General features: G+C 44.9%; 1 protein-coding gene across 1 annotated transcript; it reads left to right on the forward strand.

The window, feature by feature from the left end:
* Window positions 1-4,290: 4,290 nt before the first annotated feature.
* LOC124716948 (cuticle protein 6.4-like) lies at window positions 4,291-14,114 on the forward strand. The gene is made up of 2 exons (XM_047243538.1): window positions 4,291-4,446; window positions 13,620-14,114. The coding sequence occupies exons 1-2, from the start codon at window positions 4,432-4,434 to the stop codon at window positions 13,872-13,874; spliced, it is 270 nt and encodes an 89-aa protein (XP_047099494.1). The 5' UTR covers window positions 4,291-4,431; the 3' UTR covers window positions 13,875-14,114.
* Window positions 14,115-20,433: the final 6,319 nt, after the last annotated feature.

Below are 20,433 nucleotides of genomic sequence, written 5' to 3' on the forward strand. Positions count from 1 at the left end.
GTAATAATAAATTTTTATGGAATGAGAACATAATTTGAAAAACAGTCGAAAGCGGTTGTTAAAATAGAAATTAAGTACGACTATGTGGACCTAAGCTGAGGTTTCTTAAGTGTCTTAAGAGCAGCGGAACAGTAATTCAGACATGCAGCTTTATTCAAATACGACATAAGTTGAGCAGCAAAGAGGAGTGATGTCAGGGCTGATCCTTCTGGGACGGCGGACATGACTTTTGCTACCCTATGGCGCGCTCCACACCTTGAAGCGACGGCCGGCAATTCCGTCCGTACTCAGTGCACTTCTGTGGGCGTGCGATGAAGTGTCTTAACTGTCTTAGGAACATTAGATAAATCTGTCATGCGCCTTTCTTTAGGCATGTCATATACTCACCATCAAATAGCAGTACCAGATCTGATGCTTGCGGAGAACCTGACGTGATTAGCGCTTTCTGACAAGGAAACTTGGATATGTTTCTACAAAGGAATTCGTTTAGTTTTAAGACCAGTTGCCTGAGAATCATATGCACAAAATTTCATTTACAGAATTAAAACCATTCCTTATATATTCGCTCTGTATCCGTAATACGATCGAATGGTTCGCATTCTGTAAAGGAAATTTTTTACGTATTACGCTGACCTTGTACTGATTTCTATTAAATACGAATTTGGTCTGAAATCCGACCAAAATCAGTTGCTAAAATAGAGATTACGTATAAGTTTGTGGCTCGTACTGAGGTTTCTTAAATTTCTTAAGAGAATTAGTTAAATAATTCAGAGGCGCGCCGTTATTAAACTATGACATGTATTCTATATCATTTACATCTGCATGGCTACTCTGCAGATCACATTTAAGTGCCTGGCAGAGGGTTCATCGAACCACCTTCACAATAGTTATCTATTATTTAACTTTCGTACAGCCCACGGAAATAGCGCCTAGAACCGCTCGGCCACCCCGGCCGGCCTCATTTTATCATGAAGATTGTTTCTGCGTATGTAGGTCGCAGCCAACAAAATATTTTCGCATTCGGAGGAGAAAATTGGTGATTGAAATTTCGTGAGAAAATTCTGTCGCAGTGAAAAACGCCTTTGTTTTAATTATGTCCACCACAAATCTCGTATCATTTCAAATGGCTCTGAGCACTATAGGACTTAACTTCTGAGGTCATCACTCCCCTAGAACTACTTAAACTTAACTAACGACATCACACCCATCCATGCCCGAGGCAGGATTCGAACCTGCGACCGTAGCGGTCGCTCGATTCCAGATTGTAGCGCCTAGGACCGCTCGGCCAGCCCGGCCGGCTGTATCATTTCAGTGGTACTCTCTTCCCTATATCGTGATAATACAAAACGTGCTGACTTTGTTTCAGCTTTCTCGATGTAGTCCGTCAGTCCTATCTGGTAAGGATCCCACACCGCGCAGTAGTATTCTGAAAGAAGACGGTCATTCGTAGTATAGGCAGTCGTTTTAGATCTTTTACATTTTCTAAGTGTCCTTAGAATAAAGCGCAATCTTTGGTTAGCCTTCCCCAAAACATTAAGTCGCTCGTAATTGTAATTCCTAGGTATTTAGTAGAATTTACGGCCTCTAGATTTGACTGATTTATCGTGTAACCGAAGTTTGACGGATTCCTTTTAGCACTCGTGTGGATGACCTCACATTTTTCGTTGCTTAAGGTCAATTGCCAATTTTTGCACCATGCAGATATCTTTTCTAAGTCGTTTTGCAATATGTTTTGATCTTCCGATCACTTTACTAGTCGACAAACGACAGCACGATCTGCAAACAACCTAAGACGGCTGCTCAATATATCTCCTAAATCGTTTATGTAGATGAGGAACAGCAAAGGGCCTATAACACTACCTCGGCGAATGACAGAAATCACATCTGTTTTACTCGATGACTTTCCGTCAAATATTCAGCTGCAAAGAACAGTAGTAGTAGCATAGTTAATCCCTGTGGAACGCCTTATGTGGCTAACGCTTTCTGGTGGAAAGTCTCGTGGCTTTGAAGCGAGAGCAACCAGTTCAGCTAGTAAGTTAGTGCATCAGTGTACACGTTCAGTTAACTTTCTTGAATGTTAAATAGTTCAGAGGTGCCCCTTCATTCAGGTAAGATCTATATTCAGCAGCAAAGAAGAGCAATGCCAGACCTTAAACTTGCGGATTTCCCAATCTGATTTTAGCTTTCAGGAGAAGAAATCCACATCTATTTTAGCAAACGAATCCGGCCACTTTTTAAAACATCTTTAGGTTTTATAAGAAATAATTCGCTGAGAATCACACATAAAAAGTTTTTCTACATTATATGAAGCTGTTCATCGCATTTCAACTGTATAAATAATACGATGGAACGGTTCACTTTCTGTAAGAAAATAAATTAAATGGTTCAAATGAGCACTATGGTCATCAGTCACCTAGAACTGCTTAAACCTAACTAACCTAAGGACATCACACAACACCCAGTCATCACGAGGCAGAGAAAATCCCTGACCCTGCCGGGAATCGAACCCGGGAACCCAGGTGCGGGAAGTGAGAACGCTACCGCACGACCACGAGCTGCGGACGAAAATAAATTAGTCTATTGCGCTCAGTTAATAGTTGTTTCGTACGAGACCTGAAGATGATGTGTAAACTGAACAAATTCAGTCGTTACAATAGAGACTAAGTCCTGTTCTGTGGAAATTTTAAGTTTTTTCGACTTAAATACGAGGGCTATCCACAAAGTACATTACGTTTTGGAATTAAAAATAAATAAGGTATTGGAAATTTTTTTATTATATACAGATGAAAGCCGCACTTAAATACTACTTTTCTACGTAGTTGCCATTTAAATTAAGGCACGTATCGTAGCGATGGACGAGCTTGGAAATTCCTTCGTCGTAAAATTCGGCCGCCTGCGCCTTGAACCACGTGGTTACCTCTTCTTGAAACTGTGCGTCGTCATCAAAACGCTGCATAGCCAACCACTTCTTCATTGCCGGGAATAAGTGGAAATCGCTCGGTGCCAGGTCGGGAGTGTACGGCGGATGAGGAAACAACTCCCACTTAAAAGATTCGAGAACTTCACGAGTGGCATTTGCCGTGTGGACCCGGGCGTTGTCGTGAATCAGCAAGATCTTTGAGCCCAACTTTCCCCTGCGCTTGTTTTGTATTGCTCTTCTGAGGTTGTGCAGAGTTTGGCAATACCTTTGAGAGTTTATTTTAGTACCTCTTTCCAGGAAATCCACAAAAATCGCACCTTTTCTGTCCCAAAAGAGGTAACCACGTGGTTGAAGGCGCAGGCGGTCGAATTTTACGACGAAGGAATTTCCAAGCTCGTCCATAGCTACGATAAGTGCCTTAATTTAAATGGCAACTATGTAGAAAAGAAGTATTTAAGTGTGGCTTTCATCTGCATATAATTAAAAAAATTTCCAGTACTTTATTTATTTTTAATTCCAAAACGTAATGTACTTTGTGGATAGCCCTCGTACATTAAATAGGTAATACAGAGGTGCATCCATTTTCAACTATCACCAAAATTCAGCAACAAAGAACATTAGTACCAACGATTTTGTCCATAATGGAGATTAGTTTATGGTTGTAAAAGTCAGTTCTAAAATGTCGGCTCAGTCGTCTGTAGGTGGCTGAGCCGACAATTTAAGATTGATAGTTGTATCAGTCCTGATCTTTGTGGAACACAAGCGCATTTTGCGGAGAATTTCATGTGTACTTTAATAACCGAAGTTGGTCAGTTTTAAGATCTTTCTTCAGGTTATATAAGTAACTGATTCATAATTGCACACGATCGTATTTTTTTTTTTTTTTTTTTTTTTTTTACACAGTGGCAGGATGTTTCACATTCCGTAAAATAAATTTTGTATGTTTACCAAAATCGGCTGTTAAAAAAGAGAAGACGTACAGTGGTGTGATCATACGATGAAGAGTATTAGATAAATAGTCCTTAGGTGCACCTTTATCCAGGTATCAGTTACATTCGGAAAGAAAAGAAGGCTGGTACCAGAAGTGATCCTTGTGGGACACCTGACGTGTCTTGCGCTTTCTGTGCGAAGAGTCCCGCGCCTATGCAGTGACGGCAGCCGGGTCCATTAGTAGTTTGAAGTGTCAAACACAAAAAACAGAAGAGTGCTGGGGAGGGTTAGTGCGTGAGGAGTGTCTTAGAAGAGTTGGACCACGCCCGGCACTGGGGCGTTTCCTCGGCGCTCCAGTTCAAGGTCTCCGCCGCGACAGATGGTCAGCGTCTTGTCTGGCCCACTCCCCCCCTCTTTACGCCCCTCCGCATGCCGCCCCCGCCTCACCTGTTGCAGAGCTGTAGGCCCGCTCTGCCCCACAGTATATAAGCTGGGCCGGCACATCCCAGTGGCATCCACAGACCACAGCACGGTCAGCTATCTCCAGTCGCTACACAGACGCCACTCCACCTGCCGCCACCATGATGAAGTTCCTGGTAAGTCGTACTTCACGTCTTCAACTGCAAAACACTGTGCTCCGCATCTATAATATTTGTCCATTTCGCTCATTCGCAGTTTTGTTATCATTGTTCTGACTGGTTATATACAACTAGCCACGACCTCCTCTCCTAAGCCAAACTTTTTCTTCTCAGAGTAACACTTCTCAGTTACATATTTTCCAAATAATTTTGGAAAACAGCGCTCAGTTTCAGAACTCAATATCCCACAAATCACATTTTATGCTGACCGATTTCAGTCCAAAAGCGGACCATCTGCAGACCATATTGCACAGCTGACATGTGGAGATGAATCCACGGAGCAGGAACTGCAGAAGTCCCCAGATGTTTTCAACTGCTTGTAGGAGCAGTTGACAGAATCTGGAGACTTCTGGAATTCCTACTCTGTGGATCAGTCTCCACACATCAACTTTTGAGTACAGTCTGAAAATGGTCTGCCTTTGGACAGAAGATATGATTTGCTCTATGTTGACTGTTTTTTTTTTAATACACTTCTCAATTACTTTTCTCCCCTATAACTGGTGCTAGTTGCTTCAAAGGAGTGGGACTCTTTGCACAGAAAACGCGAGTGATGCCAGAAGTTCCACAAGGATCAGTTCTGGTGCCACTCTTTTTGGTTCCGAATAAAGTTCATACCTGAAAAATTATCATTACAGTTACCAGGATGTTATGTGTCTCAAAAATTTCCTTTCAGCTTATTTCTGCTTGTAGTCAGTGTTTTACACACACTGACTTTCTTGCCGCTTCTCCAGAGAACATTATCAATTAACAACATTTTCTAAAAAATTTATTTGTCCAAATAAGGCCTACGTTTCACACTATCAGACTACCATTTGCGAAAATGGCATTATAGCCTACGCTATTCTGCTTCTTATATCCTCCTTGCTTCATATTTCATGAGTTTTTTTTTTTTTTTTTTTTTTTTTTTTTTTTTTTTTTTTTTTTTTTAGCTTCCTGGGTAGCAGAATTCCTTCACTCCACCTACTATGTGGTCCACAATTTTAACGTTAAGTTCGTCACTAATTTCACTTCTGTTGCTCCTCAGTAGTTCAATCTTTATTTGTTTAATCCTCAGTCAGAATTACGTGGTCTCTATGCTATTAATTCCATTCAACAGGAGTTGTAATTCCTCCTCACTTGCAATGAGGATAACGATGGTGATAGCATTCGCAACAGTATCCCATAATGCTACAGTGGTGAGGAACGAGTCAACTTATTCATTGAGAAGAGGGCTGGGGAAGGGGAGGAATTGGTCTGAGTTAGTGTTTAATGTGACAGCTACTGAGCTGGGCATATTGAAGACCTATGAAAAAGTATGGAGAAAAAATTTTTTATGAGTTTCTCGTTCATCAGAAAACAAAACTCATTGTGTATGTTAATTAGTGTCAGAAGTATAGACGTACCAAATCGTATGATTCTTTTTGATGCATTCTGTATAACTCCACTGGGAAGGACTGAGATGCGCTCTGTCCTGTCACAGTAGCTTGGGACTTGTCTGATACATGCACCACCCACTTGTATCAGACTGCTAGTACTACAGAGGGTTGTCAACCACTCTAAACTAGTTCTTCCCATTTGAAATCGGTATGATTTACGAGGTGAAGCATCAATATTCCAAGTGAACCACCTTCGCCTTAGGAGGGCCATACATACCGGGTTTCTTGCCTTCGAAACGTGCTAACACATTTGGCCTTCTCCTCACAATATTTTCATTGTTTGGTCTGCTTACGCTACAATGATCATCCTTATATATCTTAATAGTGTGGCTGTGTCTGTACTTTCTTTGAGGTCTTGGGCGACAGACGTTTGCGTTTTGGTCTCAAAGAGAATGGAAACCACTGACGTGGCGAGAGCCGCTACACTTATATTTTCAGTGCGACATCGCCATTGATCAGCCTAAACATTTAAGATTTAGAATTTTCGTTTTCACTGATTGTTGAAGCAACCCTCGATTCTTTAAAGTAGCGAACTCCCGTGCACTCGTATAAAACAGCCTCACACGTCTGAGCACATTACAGAGAAGTTACTGTGTTAAATATCTGACCTGTCTTATCCAGCCATGTGTAGGGGGACCACAGTGAAACATGAGAGTTACCACTTAGACAGAGTATTTCCTGAGATCAAAAAAGCTATGAGAGGGGCATGATCGGCACAGTAGCGCAGTTTCTGTAGTGACTTGGCAAGACAGCCAAGCCACTCGGAGGTAGCCGAAAGGCACGCGTTTAGCTCACGCAGACTGGCGTGAGGTCTGGAACAGTTAAGGGAATTAATAGTAGCAAATAAAGTACGTAGTTGATGTAATACTTAACTTTAATCCATAATTGGAGAACATCGCTCTTGACGGTACATAATTACATCTAAATATAAACTGGTAATGGCGCCTTGCTAGGTCGTAGCGAATGACGAAGCTGAAGGCTATGCTAACTATCGTCTCGGCAAATGAGAGCGTATTTGTCAGTGTAGCATCGCTAGCAAAGTCTGCTGTACAACTGGGGCGAGTGCTAGGACGTCTCTCTAGACCTGCCGTGTGGCGGCGCTCGGTCTGCAATCACTGACAGTGGCGACACGCGGGTCCGACGTATACTAACGGACCGCGGCCGATTTAAAGGCTACCACCTAGCAGGTGTGGTGTCTGGCGGTAACACCACAGTTTCAATGTGTAATCCGGTATCTACACACTCATTTGGTGAATATCTTAACTGTGATGTAAATGTAATAATTTCGCAAGCTCAGCTGCTAAATGAGTTACCTTAGATGTTAACTAGAAAAATTTTTGAACGTGAGATGAGATACAAAAAGGGATTCTAAGTTGAGATGTTACGCAAAACTGGGATTATTTTCCTGTACCGTACGTACGTGCTAGCAAAGGCTCTAGCCTTTCCTCGGACGTTTTGAAATATGTCGTCAGTGTTTTCCTTACATTATTTAACGGAAATACTGAAACGGTTTCTATTACAAGATCATGGTCAACCGACGCTCCCCTCCTTGCCAAACTGTAGTCATAATGAAAATTCCCGGATGTTTGACTAATGTTTTGTGTTCTTAATTTGTAGAAGTGTTATGTGTGATATCCTTGTAAAAGGGATTCATCGCTCAGTAAATTTACACTACCGGTCACTGTACCTTTTGTGGAGAATACACTTTCCTGCTGAGCTATACTCACGCGACTCATGACCTGGGCCTGTCTGTCTCTCCTATTTTCCAAACTTCACAGGGAAAACTTGAAAATACGGTTTCTATCCACAAAGTCACATACGTTTATATATAGTTACCAGCTACTTTATGGAGAGCAGTCACAGTTTCAAGTTTTTTCTGTGAATTTTGGAAAGTATATTTTGTGCGGTCTGTCAAGGCACGTACTCCAGTTTTCCGCACAGTATCCAGTCACTAAGATATTTGTCGTATCGCTTAGCGTTTGACGAGATTTGAAATTCTGCAACCGTACATTCATTTCGCCTGCCAAGCTGGTTTTCAGCTCTTCGTCATTGCCAAAGCATTTCAAGCCAAGCCACTTCATGTGAGTGAGAGGGACGATAATCGCTAGGCGCCAAATGACGGCTGTGGGAAGAGTGATACAATACTCCCCATTAGAACTCTCGCAGTCTGGTTGGAGTACGCCGCATTGTCAAGCTACAAAATCACGCCAGAGTTCAATGTGCCGAGACGTTTGTTTCGAATGGCCCTTCGCAAAGTGACTGGTGTGTTACATTAACTTTTAGAGTTTGTTATGGCAGTCCTCTCCAAAAACTCCATTAGCAAAATTGCTTTTCTGTCCCAGAAGACGCATGCCATGAATTCCCTGCTATGAAGTGATTGACGATACAGCGTGCGTTTTTCCGATAACTCTGCACCGACTGAAGTCTTTATTCTGCGCCCACCTCTGATCTTCTGTCACCATCTCATTGAGAAAAGCATCGCCTTCTGTTTTGTAACGCACGAGAAAAGGACAGCACTGCTGCATAACCTGAGCCTTCTGTTCTTCAGAAACCAGTTCAGGCACCGATATGGCATTAAATTTCTTGTAACTCTATTCTTCGATAATCATTTTGTGCGGTAAAGTAAGACTAATACGTGGAAAATGAACACAAAGCTCCGGGATGGTGGGTCTGTGGTTTTCCCTAAGGCTACTATCAACCAAACGAATCAGATCTGCATTCATGATACTCGCTCGACCAGTTTTCTAATCATCATGTACATTGGTTCACCCATTTTGAACGTACGGCATCATTGTTTTTCACCGTCTTCGCTTCTTACGTTTTCCCAATAAACTACACAAAGTTCGAGACGGATTTCAGTAGCTTCGTACTTTGTTGCTCCACGATTACAGAATGTCTAAGGGGTGATCAAAACGTTTCCGTTTAGGGGCGTTGCTGCTGCATGTAGGCACATAGCGCGACTACACTGCGGGTTTGTAAGCATCTACATCTACATCTACATCCATACTCCGCAAGCCACCTGACGGTGTGTGGCGGGGGAACCTTGAGTACCTGTATCGGTTCTCCCTTCTGTTCCAGTCTCGTATTGTTCGTGGAAAGAAAGATTGTCGGTATGCCTGTGTGTGAGCTCTAATCTCTCTGATTTTATCCTCATGGTCTCTTCGCGAGATACACGTAGGACGGAGCAATATACTGCTTGACTCTACGGTGAAGGTATGTTCTCGAAACTTCAACAAAAGCCCGTACCGAGCTACTGATCGTCTCTCTTGCAGAGTCTTCCACTGGAGTTTGTCTATCATCTCCGCAACGCTTTCGCGATTACTAAACGATCCTGTAACGAAGCGCGCTGCTCTCCGTTGGATCTTCTCTATCTCTTCTATCAACCCTATCTGATACGGACCCCACACCGGTGAGCAGTATTCAAGCAGTGGGCGAACAAGTGTACTGTAACCTACTTCCTTTGTTTTCTGACTGCGTTTCCTTAGGACTCTTCCAATGAATCTGGCATCTGCTTTAGCGACGATCAACTTTATATGGTCATTCCATTTTAGCCGGCCGTGGTGGCCAAGCGGTTAAAGGCGCTACCGTCTGGAACCGCGCGGCCACTACGGTCGCAGGTTCGAATCCTGCCTCGGGCATGGATGTGTGTGATGTCTTTAGGTTAGTTAGGTTTAACTAGTTGTAACTTCTAGGGGACTGATGACCTTAGAAGTTAAGTCCCATAGTGCTCAGAGCCATTTGAACCATTCCATTTTAAATCACTCCTAATGCCTATTCCCAGATAATTTATCGAATTAAGTGCTTCCAATTGCTGACCTGCTATATTGTAGATAACTGATAAAGCATCTTCCTTTCTATGTATTCGCAGCACATTACACTTGTCTACATTGAGATTCAATTGCCATTCCCTGCACCATGCGTCAATTCGTTGCAGATCCTCCTGCATATCAGAACAATTTTCCATTGTTACAACCTCTCGATATACTACAGCATCATCGGCAAAAAGCCTCAGTGAACTTCCGATGTCGTCCACAAGGTCATTTATATATATTGTGAATAGCAACGGTCCTACGACACTCCCCTGCGGCACACCTGAAATCACTCTTACTTCGGAAGACTTCTCTTCATTGAGAATGACATGCTGCGTTCTGTTATCTAGGAACTCTTCAATCCAATCACATAATTTGTCTGATGGTCCACGTGTTCTTACTTTGTTCATTAAACGACTATGGGGAACTGTATCGAACGCCTTGCGGAAGTCAAAAGCACGGCATCTACCTGGGAACCCGCGTCTATGACCCTCTGAGTCTCGTGGACGAATAGCGCGACGTGCAGACAAGGGATTAGTGCGGCATTTGCTTCTTTCCGATGTGCGTGCGGCAAATGCGAAACGTGAACTATGGCGAAATTATTACCAAATGCTTGCAAACACGACAAACGCGCTGTTACTCTTTTCTTGGCTGCTGTAGGACCAACGCCAGTAGAGATTCATCGGAAAATGTACTCGTAGAATGTGTATCGGGCGATAAACGTTTTGGAAATGTTGCTACATGATAACACACGGCCTCATATCGCAAATGACGTAATGCAGAAGTTACGCCAACGCTGCTGGCAGACACGTAAGCAGCCGACCTCTAGTCCTGATGCGGTTGTCACGCTTTCGGTCCGTTAAAAACGCCTTGAAGGGTCCACGATTCCTGTCGAACGAGAATGTGAAGTGGGCAGATACGGACTTCTTCCGAGGGGTCTGAGGTGCTGCAGTTATGGACCGTGCGGCTGGTCCTCCCTCGGACATGGGTGTGTGTGTTTGTCCTTAGGATAATTTAGGTTAAGTAGTGTGTAAGCTTAGGGACTGATGACCTTAGTTAAGTCCCATAAGATTTCACACACATTTGAACATTTGAACGGACCTATTCATGAAGCGAAACACAGAGTTTTACCAAACCTCGTGCGTCGATGGGGTGACTGCAAAGTTCACGGTGCTTTTAACTGATTGGCGTACCGAGTCTGGACTGTAAGGCATTGGAACGAAACTTGCCGATCGCCCCTTATGCGTCACAACTGGCGGGACTTGTGAATGCAGCACACACTTTGAAAGCACGTGGCTGGGACAGGAACCAAGACACCATCTCGATTCAAATCAAATGGTTCAAATGGCTCTGAGCACTATGGCACTTAACATATGAGACCATCAGTCCCCTACAACTTAGAACTACTTAAACCTAAGGACATCACTCACATCCATGCCCGAGGCAGGATTCGAACCTGTGACGGTAGCAGTCGTGCGGTTCCGGACTGTAGCGCGTAGAACCGCCCGGCAACATCGGCTGGCCACCTCGATTCCCCGCAGCTCACCGCGCAAGAGCCGCAAGGCTATCTCTGTTACCACCCATGATAGGTGAAGACGGAAGTTACTTTCCGGCTAGAACTCGTATAATTACTTCATTGTATTTGTACTCGTTGCATGTCATCAGTACCAGTGTAACACATTACCTGCCTTGGATCACATAGTAAAAGCAAGTCTTCCGGTCCAGACTGTATATGACTTAGGTTCCTTTCAGTGTGAGCTGATGCAGTAGCTCCATACTTAACAATCATATACAACGGCTCGCTCGACTAAAGATCCGTACCCAAAGACTGGAAAGTTGCACAGGTCACAACAATGTCCAAGAAAGGCAATGGGAGTAATCCACTACATTACAGGCCCGTATCATTAACGTCGATATGCAGGAGCATTTTGGTCACGGATTGTGTTCGAACACGATGAATTACCTACAAGAGAACGGTCTATCGACACACAGTCAATACGGATTTAGAAATCATTGTTGTGAAACACAACTAGCTCTTTACTCGCACGAAGTGTTGAGTGCTACTGACAAGGGATTTCAAATTGATTCCGTATTTCTAGATTTCCAGAAGGCTTTCGACACTATACCTCACAAGCGGCTTGTAATCAAATTGCGTGCTTATGGTATATCGTCTAAATTGTGATACTCTTTTTCATAATTTCCTGTTGAGAGGCCACAATTTGTCGCAATTGATGGAAAGTCTTTGATTAAATTAGAACTGATTTCTGGCTTCCACCAATGGGCCCTCCTCCCTTCTCTACGTAACCGATTTAGGTGACAATCTGAAGAGTTGTCTTAAGTTGCTTGCAGATGATGCTGTTGTTTATCGCCTAGTTAAGTCATCAGCAGATCAAAACAAACTGCAAAACGACTTCGAAAAGATATCTGTATGTTGCGATAATTTGTAATTGATCGTAAATAATGAAAAGTATAAGGTCATCCACATGACAGCTGAAAGGAATCCGTTAAACTTCGGTTCAAATGGTTCAAATGGCTCTGAGCACTACGGTACTTAACATCTGAGGTCATCAGTCCCCTAGAAAAAAAATGGTTCAAATAACTCTGAGCACTATGGGACTTAACTTCTGAGGTCATCAGTCCCCTAGAACTACTTAAACCTAACTAACCTAAGGACATCACACACTGCCCGAGGGAGGATTCGAACCTGCGTCCGTAGCGACCACGCGGTTCCAGACTGAAGCGGCTAGAACCGCACGGCCACACCAGCCAGCTCAGTCCCCTAGAACTTACAACTACTTAAACCTATTAACGTAATGACATCACACACATCCAGGCCCGAGGCAGGATTCGAACCTGCGACCGTAGTGGTAGACTGAAGCGCCTAGGACCGCTCGGACACACCTGCCGGCTTAAACTTCGGTTACCCGATAAATCAATGAAACCAAAAGCCGTAAATTCAACTGAATACCTATGAATTACAATTACGAACAATTTAAATTGCAAAGCGCGCAGGGAATATGTTGTGGGGAAGCCGAATCAAAGACTGCGATTTACTGGCAGAAGCTTTGAAGATGCAACAGATCTGTTAAAGAGACTGCCTACATTCGGCTTGTCCGACCTCTTTTGGAGTACTGCTGCGCATCCTGGGATCCTTACCAGATAGGATTGACGGAGTACATAAAAAAATTTCAAAGAACTGCAAACATGTTTTGTATTATCGCGAAATAGGGGAGAGAAAAAAATGGTTCAAATGGCTCTGAGCACTATGGGACTTATCTGTGGTCATCAGTCCCCTAGAACTTAGAACTACTTAGACTTAACTAACCCAAGGACATCACACGCATCCATGGCCGAGGCAGGATTCGAACCTGCGACCGTAGCAGTCGCGCGGTTCCGGACTGAGTAGGGGAGAGAGTGTTACTGAAATGGTACACGATTTGGGGTGGACAACATTAAAACAAAGGTGTTTCTCTTTGTGGCGGGATCTTCTCAAGGAATTCAAATCGGTAGCTTTGTCCTCCGAATGCGTAAATATTTTTTTGACTCCGACCTACATGGGGAGAAACGATCATAATAAAATAAGGGAAATCAGAGCACGCAAGGAAAGATGTAGGTTTCCGTTTTTTCCGCGCGCTTTTCATGAGTGGAATAATATATCACTATTGTGAAGGTGGTTCGATTAACCCTCAGCCAGGCAGTTAAATCTGATTTGCAGAGTATCCATGTAGATGTAGATGCCTCTCACAACTAATAATATATGACCCAGCACTGAACCCTGTGGGTGCTATTTCTGTGCAGATGTAAATCTTCAAGTACCTTCCCGTGCAGTCTAAGTTTGCTGCATCCTGTGCATGCTCTAAGCAGGCACCTGCATCAGCCTTTTGTGACACCGTCGTCGACTTTGCAGGTCCTCGCTCTGTGCGTGCTGGCTGTTGCCTTCGCCGCTGAGGAGTCCGCCCCCAAGGAGAAGCGCGGCCTGGCCTACGCCACCGGCCTCGGCTACTCCGCCCCCGTGGCCTACTCCGGACTGTACAACGGCTACTCCGCCTACGGCGTGCCCGCCTACGCCTCCGGCTACTACGGCTACAGCGGCCTGGGATACAACGGACTGGGATACGCCGCTGCCCCCGCCCTGGGCTACGGATACCACGGCATCTACTGAGCGGACCGGCGGTGACGTCGTGTGACGACTGCAGTACGAGCGGGCATCGAACCGGGGTCCCCGACAACTGACCCCGAGAGATAACTGCCTGCGGCGAGGACTGCCAAACGTTCTCCTGCAACGCCTGTCATTCTAGCCCGCTGGAAACCTTTTCCTTTTCACTCCCCCTCATGGCCCATCTTCCAAAATTACGTACTTTCCACAAACTGTAAATAAAGTTTGCAATTCATTTCTTCTATACATACAGTCTTTTATTTATTTTCCACCACACACCTGCTGTAGCAGTGCCAAGCAAGTATGTGTCTGGTCGATATAGAAATATTGTATCGCTGTAGGGAGAGAGAGAAAGAGGGAGTGGTCAGTATTCTTTTCCAGTTCCTCACGTGAGAGCAACAGGCGGTACTGGCTATGCAGTAATACCTCATAAATGCGTCTCTTTCCAGTCTTGTTGATCGAGACACACGATGTATATTTTTTCATTTTTATTTTATATTCCATGGAACCTTTCAATCTATTTCACATGAACGACACATCCGGAGATTTTTGAGTAATCTTACAGAGATACAAAAATGTGAGCCCACAACCCAGAGGTTCTGAATCGAAACCACGCTCTGCTACCAGCTCTAACGTGGGACACACGCTCAAGGATACTTCAACTCAATAAAGAGAAGGCAACAATTACCAATGAAACACAGGCTTGTAATTTCCAGCAGATATTATTGAATAATACCCCAGAATGATATACATAATTGACCTAGAATTTGATACATTGCTAAACAGACGAAATGTCTACGGGCATCAAAGCCCACTACAAACAATAAATAATTTCGAAAACCCTCTTTACATAAATCTTAAGAACCATACAAACTATAAGTGGTTTACCGAGAAAAATCCCCCACAGAAGAAGGACACCTTTTAAGACATAACAGCAGAAACAACTCACAGTGCGTCTCTCTGAGTAAGATATTAAGAACCCAGTACAATGAAAGGGATCTTTCAAGTATTACAGAATTTCAGTGATAAGTAATGCCACAGCAGATCTACATCTACATCCATATTCCGCAAGCCACCTGACGGTGTGTGGCGGAGGGTACTTTGAGTACCTCTATCGGTTCTCCATTCTATTCCAGTCTCGTACTGTTCGTGGAAAGAAAGATTGCCGTTATGCCTCTGTGTGGGCTCTAATCTCTCTGATTTTATCCTCATGGTCTCTTCGGGAGATATACGTAGGAGGGAGCAATATACTGCTTGACCCCTCGGTGAAGGTATGTCCTCGAAACTGCAACAAAAGCCCGTACCGAGCTACTGAGCGTCTCTCTTGCAGAGTCTTCCACTGGAGTTTATCTATCATCTCCGTAACGCTTTCACGATTACTAAACAATCCTGTAACGAAGCGCGCTGCTCTCCGTTGGATCTTCTCTATTCTATCAACCCTATCTGGTACGGATCCCACACTACTGAGCAGTATTCAAGCAGTGGGCGAACAAGCGTACTGTAACCAACTTCCTTTGTTTTCGGATTGCATTTCCTTACGATTCTTCCAATGAATTTCAGTCTGGCATCTGTTTTACCGACGATTAACTTTATGTGGTCATTCCATTTTAAATCACTCATAATGCCTACTCCCATGTGATTTATGGATGTGCGCGGAAATTAAAACTCAGATCGAGTCTGAATGAAAGCTGAAAGGAACGGTGAAGAAGAAAAGACGGACGCCTCAGCATCACCAAGAACAAATAATAAAATAAAGCGACGGCGCTATCGGTCACAATCCAAACTGGCCGCCGCCAAGGCGCCCCCCCCCCCCGCCCCCCCCACCCCAGTTAAACGACCAGATACAACGGACGACTGATAACACCACTGAAACAACAACAAAAAACCACACGGCAACTGGGCGGTATCCCGAGTAACACAATCCTTAAAACATTAGAAAAATTTCAAAACAGGAATAGGGCCACAAGTGACCCACAGGCTATTCACATTCAGCACTCCCTGATAACATGAAATAGTGATGTACCCAAATTACTCCCACAAAATTTTTCGATCACACACATATGTGACGGAACTAAGTTATGAGCACTTCTACTCGACGCCACGGTTCTACAGCGTACTATACATAACAGCACTTCAGACAACATTGGCTACATTGCGAGAAGGCTGTCGCTATTCGCTTTTGTAAATTTACAAAAATGTTGACAATAACGTTGGAAATAGTGAAGTTTTTAATTATACCACTGGTTCTGCCCTTCGTCAGTTTTCAGCTTCATCGCTGACGGACTAGAACTTAATCAGGAAAAGGAGTCGCTAATTGAAACACGATAAAAATCCGCGATTATCTTCTTCTGGTAACAGTGACACATTAATGGTAAACTTCTCACGTCGTTTAGCAGCACACACGAGACCAGCGCCCTCTCGCTAGGCGCAGTACACACCCGCCGACCACACGCCCGTCTCCGCCCGCAACCCCACTGCCCACGTGACAGAAGGAGCCACAGCATGCGGAAAGAGCGACCGCAGGTCCACATATGGTGCAGCCCTTAGTGGCCTGCCTCTTCGTTTTCTATTTTAATATTTTGTGACTAAACCGTTATCGCTTCATATTTATTTTATACGTGACATGCCAGTTTTATAAATATAAATTGCTACACCAAGAAGAAATGCAGATGATAAACGGGTATTCATTGAACAAATATATTATACTAGAACTGACATGTGATTACATTTTCACGCAGTTTGGGTGCATAGATTCTGAGAAATCAGTACCCAGAACAACCACCTCTGGCTGTAATAACGGCCTTGATACGCCTTCAACCATGACGAAATACGTGGTAAGTGTCTGGAAAACCAACAGGTATGAGACTGTAATCTTTGAACGTCCAACGCGTTCTTGGCAGACTGGTGCTGAACTCTCATAATGCTTGAGCCAAAATCTGTCCAGTTTTCAGGGTCTCCCCGGAAAGTCTCACATAGATACAACTGTTTTAACTTGTTTACTGTCTGGAACCGCGCGACCGCTACGGTCGAAGGTTCGAATCCTGCCTCGGGCATGGATGTGTGTGGTGTCCTTAGGTTACTTAGGTTTAAGTAGTTCTAAGTTCTAGGGGACTCATGACCTCAGCAGTTGAGTCCCATAGTGCTCAGAGCCATTTGAACCATTTTTTAACTTGTTTACTATTTATTGATCCAAACGTATGAGGTTAGATCTCTGCTCAGATTGCGACAAAGCATGAAAGGGAGCAGACACTGGGAACTAAATAACAGTTTAAAAAAGAGCTGTGGGGGCACACGGATGTTCATGTCACATTCTTACCCTTCGGTGGGACAATTGTCCCTAAAAGTCTGCCGGCCGGTGTGGCCGAGCGGTTATAGGAGCTTCAGTCCGGAACCACGCTGCTGCTACGGTCGCAGGTTCGAATCCTGCCTCGGGCATGGATGTGTGTGATGTCCTTAGGTTAGTTAGGTTTAAGTAGTTCTAAGTTCTAGGGGACTGATGACCTCAGATGTTAAGTCGTATAGTGCTCAGAGCCATTTGAACCATTTTTTGTCATGCAGTAGGAGAACTCCGTTTGTACTTTTGTAGCGACCAACACGCTGAAGATGTTTTTTTCAGTTTCCTGAGGGTAGCACAGTGCAGTTCAAAGTTCACTGTTGCATAGGAGTAACCCATGCGGAGCCCAAGAAGACGGTGATGTAAGGATGACCCACACAGTAGGGGATTTTACTGTATTGAATGAGCTATCAAACAGTAACTTCATTTTTCTTGTTACGGCCAAACCTGAGCCAGTAGCGTCAGCTGCCTGTAACTTTTCTCGTCCCACGGTCTAGCAACAGTAAGTTAGCACCAAGGCAGGCAATCTCGATCACGCGCCTCCCTCATGAGCTGACGAAGTAACGCCGACCCAGGCGTTGCTGACCAACCCACGCTCTGAAAAGTTCCATTGCCGCCCCCATGGCTTTCTCGGTCCTGACCAATCAGGGCAGAGGAAGCCGCGTGGCCTTGCTGGAAGTATCGGCCACCCGTCACCGGGCTCTCTCTCTTGGACGCGCGCCCAGTAGCTGTGAACATCTTCCGCTTCTGCTGGTGCTGCGGCGCCGTGAACTTCGTTTCGAAGCCGGCATGCTGCAACTTACCCGATTGGCAGACACCAACTTTCGTTAGCTTCGCGAACTGTACTTCGCAAAACTCTGGCTCACCCTTGACTCCCTAAGCCTGGCTATGTGATTCCTTTTTAACATGCTTCGCCAAATCCCGATGACTTAATCACGCCTACACCACATCCCATCTGTCCATCCTGTACAGTCACCACGACTCTGCCGGCTGAGTTTGCAGCTTTGAACTGTTTTTCCACGAAGTGCCGTCTTGCTTCCGGTTCGAAGCGATGAACCCATGTTTCATCGCCTGTGACAATGTTTAACAAAAAACTGTCACGATCAACCTCAAATGGTTCAAATGGCTCTGAGCACTACGGGACTCAACATCCATGGTCATCAGTCCCCTAGAACGTAGAACTACTTAAACCTAACTAACCTAAGGACATCACACACATCCATGCCCGAGGCAGGATTCGATCCTGCGACCGTAGCGGTCACGCGGTTCCAGACTGAAGCGCCTAGAACCGCACGGCCACACCGGCCGGCACGATCGACCTCGTAGTGCGCAAGGAACTCTTCACAGGTGGTCCTTCGTTGCTCCTTACGGTCTTCCGTTAGGCGGCGAGGAACCCAACGGACGCATACTTTTGACCACCCCAACTGGTGGACGACCTGGATCAGCGCTACCAACAGAGACGCCCAGTTGTGCAGCGAAGTGTCTGGTTGCGAACCGTCGGTCACCTCGAGTGAGGGTGTCCGCACGTTCCAACACTGCAGGAGTCACAGCTGTGCGCGGCCGGACGGCACGTGGGAGATTTGGCAGGTTTGCGCGACCTTGTTGCGATAATCACTGACGTCTCGCTACCACTTCTCCGTAGACATTCTGCAAGATCCTATGAATATCTGCGATGCTCTGGTTTTCCGCCGAAAGAAACTCAATGACTGTTCTCTGCTTGGAGCGCACCTCCACTTTCAAGACTACGTATGGCGCCGCTGCCAATGTGAACTTCATGAAACTATAGGAGGTGAAGCGGGAATATTCCACGATGTCCCACAACGAGTTCTGCATTTTTTCGACAGAAATTGGCAAAGAATAAAAATGTGTTGCATTATTTATTGAACGCTCCTCGTAGTTCGACATTTGGTAGCGACTAGCTACGGCATCCAACATTCGGCGCTGTGGCCGAGTATTACGCAGCTTTGTTGCCCGTGTTTCTCTTTCGTTTGTGAAGTCAATTACAATCACATTTTAAATTAATACAGCACTAAGAGCTTTCATTTTTAAAACTAGAGGTAGATAATTGCAGAGTCAGTGGCAGAATTAGTTCTATACGTATACGTAATTTTTCTTGCCTATACTAACACGAAATGTTCAGTAACTATTTTCGTTCTCATATTTCAGAACAAACTGTGTTTGTATCAGCGAAAAGTGTATGAGAAATGAGTTCTTGCTATTAATATGACCAAAGTATCCTGTGCTCTGGATATTTTAATGTTACCTATTTACTTACTGGTTTCATGCTTACATACAGAGTGACACTTACAGATTATATAAAACAAAGTAAATTAGTTACGTACCACGGCGTGCACACACTTTATTCAACATTTAAACGTCACTACAGATATTCGGATATAGGCTATGACATGTGAGCTGTGTGTGGCTCATGGCCCGCCATCATGTATTTTACGCCCTGTTTTTAACGTACTTCCATCTCACTACGTTAATTTAAATTACTTGCTTCGCCTGACCGTGAGCGGCGCTAGCAGCGCGTATCAACATATCCCCTCCCGTAGTACCTTTGCTCGACTGCCATTACTTCCCGGTTGTTGTCTTTCGTAAGCAGTTCAGGTCGCGAGTTCCGGCTGCCAGTCAGTTGGTACGTGTCTGGAGCGCAGTCCGGACCTGCCAGTCGGGGAGTTGCAACGCGGCACTAGTGCAGTCGGGTTGAAGCAGCAGTGAGGTCTGCCTCGACATGACATCACTTGAGCCGGGCCACTGTCCTCGTGGATCGTCGGTCGGTCCTCCTATGAGACGACGCGTTTTGGCTCGCCGATCGTTCATGAGTCAGCTACGCGTGTGTGTGTGTGTGTGTGTGTGTGTGTGTGTGTGTGTGTGTGTGTGTGTGCGCATTTGTCTTCGTGCATGCTTAGGATGCGTGTGTCGTTAGTGTTATTTCCACTGACGACTATTTAGATGTTGTCGGCATTCTGAGGGGAGTCAGTCAGTTGCTGCGGACCAGGGAGGTTATTTCCTCGCGGTGCAGTCGGCTGGGTCCGCTGGCGGCCCCCTGCGCAGTACTGGAGCGTGTGGGGAGCTGTCCCATTGCTACGAGCTTCGTGGCTTACCGACCCAGGACGTCAAAGTTGAGCAGTGGTTTCAAGTACCCAAGCCACGTCGATTCATGTTGTGTGGCTCGTTTCGGTGGTTCGCTGTTGAGGAGATTTTCCTGTGAGCAATACCGAGTGT

The sequence above is a fragment of the Schistocerca piceifrons genome, chromosome 9 (genome assembly GCF_021461385.2).
Source record: "Schistocerca piceifrons isolate TAMUIC-IGC-003096 chromosome 9, iqSchPice1.1, whole genome shotgun sequence".
NCBI lineage: Eukaryota > Metazoa > Arthropoda > Insecta > Orthoptera > Acrididae > Schistocerca > Schistocerca piceifrons.